The sequence below is a fragment of the Apostichopus japonicus genome, chromosome 5 (genome assembly GCF_037975245.1).
Source record: "Apostichopus japonicus isolate 1M-3 chromosome 5, ASM3797524v1, whole genome shotgun sequence".
NCBI lineage: Eukaryota > Metazoa > Echinodermata > Holothuroidea > Aspidochirotida > Stichopodidae > Apostichopus > Apostichopus japonicus.
In genome coordinates, this window is record NC_092565.1 from 10,586,784 (window position 1) to 10,591,741 (window position 4,958).

The 4,958-nt window shown below is 38.3% G+C and overlaps 1 protein-coding gene across 1 annotated transcript in view; it reads left to right on the top strand.

Annotated features, from left to right (window-relative positions):
• LOC139967616 (uncharacterized) overlaps window positions 1-4,958 on the top strand; it is a 33,951-nt gene that overhangs the window by 21,469 nt on the left and 7,524 nt on the right. Inside the window, exons 12-18 of the mRNA XM_071971578.1 lie at window positions 6-146; window positions 695-775; window positions 1,252-1,330; window positions 2,363-2,484; window positions 2,688-2,766; window positions 3,316-3,444; window positions 4,269-4,421. Coding sequence (XP_071827679.1) covers window positions 6-146; window positions 695-775; window positions 1,252-1,330; window positions 2,363-2,484; window positions 2,688-2,766; window positions 3,316-3,444; window positions 4,269-4,421 — 784 coding nt within the window. The remainder of the gene's footprint in view (window positions 1-5; window positions 147-694; window positions 776-1,251; window positions 1,331-2,362; window positions 2,485-2,687; window positions 2,767-3,315; window positions 3,445-4,268; window positions 4,422-4,958) is intronic.

Genomic DNA, 4,958 nt, shown 5'->3' on the forward strand with positions numbered 1-4,958 from the left:
ACAAGGGGTGAGAAGAGTGAGTCCATAGAGAGCAGAGACACCTACTGGAAGGATGAGGAAGTGTATGGGATGTTACTGGAATCACACATAGGACTGGTTGTCAAGATTATTACTCAGGCCATCATCACCTACATCAACCTGAAAGAGTAAGTTTAGTCTTCTGTTACAGTCAGAGACATGGGGAATGGTGTGGGAGGGGAAGGAGGGAGGGGGAGTGGGAAAGTCACTCCTTCTTTGTTAAGACTATCTTGACTTTCTAAGTTCTCATGGCACTTCCCTTCAGCCTCACTGTAATTCCCATCATGATGTATCACCATTCATAGCTGAACATTTCAATGACAACATTCTTTCTCCATCACCACATTCTCTTTCCCCTCCCCCTCCTCTCCCCTCCCCTCCCCCTCCCATCCTACCCACCCCTTTCCAAGAAAGAGAAACCAACCTTTGTAAAAGCAGTATTTTTTTAATAATACATGTGTCTCATTGGCATTCTTATAGGGACAGTAGTTAGGGCTGGTTGTAAGATGGCAGTGAATTTTTTAGCATTGTGTAGCAGTGTTTTTTTTTCTTTGGGGCAGGGAGGGGGTGTGGGGGAATAAGTTCAGCCATTTGGTACTGTTGATGATCTCTGTTATGTTCGTAGAGACTTCCCATTTTTTTTCCACCCTTAATATCCACCTCCATTTTGTTACAGCTGTTCAGGTTACCGTACAGAAGAGTTACAGTGTATGCTTATCGTCATGTTCAGGATTGCACTGGATAAGAATATTTTAGGGTAAGAGTTGGTTATTTTTTGGGTACTTTGTAATGATAAAGATTTCTACTAAATATGATAATGTTCTGTTGACATGGAATCAACAGCAGTACTATGCAGTAGCATGGCATTTCCATACATTAATCACAATATGCAAGTCCACAATTATTGAAGAAGAGATCTCTTGAAGCATACCTCCAACATTTCAAGTCAAGCTAACTGTACACCAGTTAGCAACCTAAGATGCTTGCTCTGTTATATGATAGGGCCCTCCTGTCGACATGCAAGGGAACCAATTTATGTAAAGTTTATTAAAATCACAGAAATCTACTGCGTCATTCACAAGTAAACCCCTGCATGCTTTGCTGTAACAGTTTGAAGTTAAAACCATGGTTTCTGCAGGAAATGATAAGACACTTAATAGAAGTGACCATTTTCAAGTATCTGATTATTGCTATCTACCTAATAATGCTATCGTTCTGTTTCTCTACCCAAAGACTGCCTGTGACTGTCGACATAGCTAATGCAATATCAGCGATACTCGAAGGGTTTGAAGACTCGGTGTGGAATCAGCAGGTAGGCAATGGAGAGTAGCTTTTAAAGTAGCATGTGACGTTAAATCTAACAATCTTCCGGGGGAGTAATCCCCATTATAATACAACTGTTTGTCTTCACATATGATTCATTTCACTTTATCTTTGAAGGGTTCTTGATATTTCCTGAAGCAGTTCCTCATTTTGGAATTGAATGCTATTGGTAATAATGTAAACAAAAAAATGTTCTGCCCGATAGATTTTTTTTTCTCTTCAAAATGAGATGAATGGCTAAGTAGTATTATGTATTGTATGTATGTATATTAGATCCTCCTGCAAGCAGGAACTCGCGAAGAAGCCTCATTGGCTTATCAAAGCCGCAAGCTGACCAAAGTCAGTCTCTTTGATTCATATTTAACGTCCATGATTATGAATTGTCAATTGCCAACAACTCTGTAACTGGACGACATACATTAATCTTGGAGTGACTCAAAAGGGGACCTTATGATTGGAAAGCACCGGCGTTAACCACTGAGTTAAAGTAGCAGTGATCTATTAGTGGAAAAACCGGCAAAGAGTTTCTTTGTTTGATCAATCACCAAAATATGTCTTAATGAATGTGATCATAACACTGAAAACTTCCTCATACATATTTGTATATGAGATTAGCTACGGCTACCTTCATCATCTAGATACAACCAGGAATACTTTACTGTCCAAGTATTGTGTAGTTTAGAGTATAGTATAACTCCTTTTCTAAGTGTTGATACTGGTTTTTGTAAAGAAACAGTTTGTTTGTGCTTAGCATGCTTTACAGATGTAATAGTGTGTTGCAGGATAAAACATTGCTTTCAGTTGAATAAATCAGGGTTAAGTACATCCATCATACATGGAAGTAGTATAGTTCCATTTCTAAGAGTTGATTCATTTATTTCTTTGAAAAGAAAGAGTTTCTTTTCTAGGTATGTCCTGAAGTGTTATTCTGTTGTCAGATGTTACAGTACAAACGCATGCATCTGTTTTTTTTAATATTTTTTATAATTAATTATAGTTAATTAATTAATTATTTTTCCAGGTTGAACGATTGTGCGTGTTATTCCCACTCATTACCGGTCACCATCATAACATGGTGTATATCCTGCAGAGCTGTATACCTCTCCACATAGAAAGAGGGAGGTACTTGTACAGAATGCTTGGGTATGTACAACCAAACAGTAATGTTTGCTAAACATTGCTTTTACATTTGAGTATTCCAAACAAAATATGATGAAATGTAGAATGAAATGAAATGAAAATGTAGTGTTTCTAGTTTTGGAAAGTACTATTTTACGTAAATTAAATAGTCTTGGTCGTAAATGTTTTCAATTGAAGGTCTAACAATGCATTTTTTTTTCCTGCAGGTACGCCGGTCTTCAGAACCTTGTATTTCCAGAGAAAGGTCTCCGCAACACGACAGATTCCAAAGAACTTGATATCAAAGTAAGAATTTTGTTAAATGTTTAGTAGATACACATCTGACTTACAAATTTGATTGATGGCATTTTGAATGCAGTTGAAGCAGCACCACCAGATTGAGTCGATTGATTGATTGATAACATTTTGAATGCAGTTATAACAGCACCACGAGAATGAGTTGATTGATTGATTAATAGCATTTTTAATGCAGTTATAAATAGCACCACCAGATTGATAGATTGATTGCACTTTGAATGCAGTTATAACAGCACCACTAGATTGAGTTGATTGATTGATTTATAGCATTTCTAATGCAGTTGTAAATAGCACCACCAGATTGATAGATTGATGGCATTATGAATGCAGTTGTAACAGCAATAGCAGTTAGATTTGGGTGGTACATAAAAAGTAGAAATCTATTTTACATGTACAATGAAGCAGTCAAACATGTTAAATTAAAAGGTTATTACCTGTGTAATGTTTAATGTGGAGGAACACCTTTGTGTGACTTAAATCTTCTTGATTGAAGATTACTAATTACATTCTCCTCCTCCTTGTTTGATCTCTGGACAGGTCTCTAGCCTGATTCCAATCCTACACTGTTGTAAACCATCTCTGGAAACAGACTACTATCAGCTGCACAGCATCATACTACTCCTGGATTTCAGCATCGGTAACGAAATTCTCAAGACCTCCGAAAAGGTAACGTTTCTCTGAAAGTCTACCCATTTGCCCGACGAAGTATATCATTATCGGCTTGTTATAGGTTTGAAGTAAACTATTTAAACATGATGATGGATTCATTATTTACTTGTCCATCCACCTCATTGCTGGCCCATCATCACTCCTGTTATCTAGGACAAGTGTTCAATACTTCCAATGGTATAAGTAAAGCAGCCAGAACTTAGCATACAAAAGCAATATTCCATTTCCCACTTAAGAAACTATTATCTATAATGTTATGAGCATATTCTGTGAAGTACGTAGTTTTAATCTTCTCCCCCCCCCCATTTTCCCCACTGCCATTCTCATTTCCCCACATTCTTTTGTTGCTTCCCCTCTGCTTTCCATCCACTTCTCTCGAACTCTGCACCCCTTCCTCCATTGCCCTTACTCCCATCCACTCCCCACTTGCCCTTTCCTCTCCCCCCCCCCCTCTCCCAGTGCAGTGAGCCGATAACACTATCCTTACAAGTTAACGCCATAACATATCATCGTACACTAAGTCTGACAAGAATATAAAGTGTAGCATTGATACAACAGCCATGAATAGATTGTATGCCTGAGCTAAGTGTTGATGGTTGTATTATAGGAAGTGTCTGTTGTGACATTAACTCAGTAAAGAAACCACATGTTCCTCTGGTGGTCATGTATGTCTACAGCAGGAGATGCTACTTTTCCCAAAAAAACAATCTTCTGTTTTCAGGATTTCAGATATTTAGTTAACAACTTGTTTTTTTTTTTTTAATTTTAATGCTTTGCCTTTAATTTTTAATATTTTTTTCTTTGGGTCATAAATATCGCAGATGGGCCTGGAACAGATGATTAGGAAGCTTCGTGAGATGGTCGGTGAGATCCGAGACAACGCACACTCCATGCTCAAGTCACAGGTCAAGTCTCTGATAGTTCGCACCGCAACCAAACTGAGTTTCATGACGCAAGCAATGGTCACCAAAGAAGTAGGTCTCCAGTATCTTTTAGATGCTGCCAGATTTCATCCCTTGTGGGAAACAGTCTCATTATTATTGTGAGGGAAGGGGTTTGTGGCTTGGGAGGGGATGAAGGGGGAGAGGAGTAGCTGGGGATAACTCACATTCAATGAACAAATCTCAGGTGAAGTCACTGACAGTTCACACTATAACCAAACTTAGCCGAGTGACACAACCAATGGTCACAACTGTCTGTTTGCAATTGCCTGTTTAGGGTTCAAAGAAAGAACAGATTCCTGTCAAGAAGTTGTATTTGTGCAACTTTGGAAGAACATCATACTTGTTGGATTGGTGTGTAAGCCTCCCTTCAGTTATGACCTTTGCAAGGCTGTGCATAGTAGAAGATCATAGATCATTTCATGAGAGAAATAAATCCTGATAATATTTCATGTACGATCCTTCATAACTCAATAAGCTAAATCAGAGAGAAGAAAGGTTGTTTCTTTTAGTTCTGGAAGAACCAACGTAATAACCCTTTGCGGTGTGTTTTCTCCTTCTCTTTGAAAG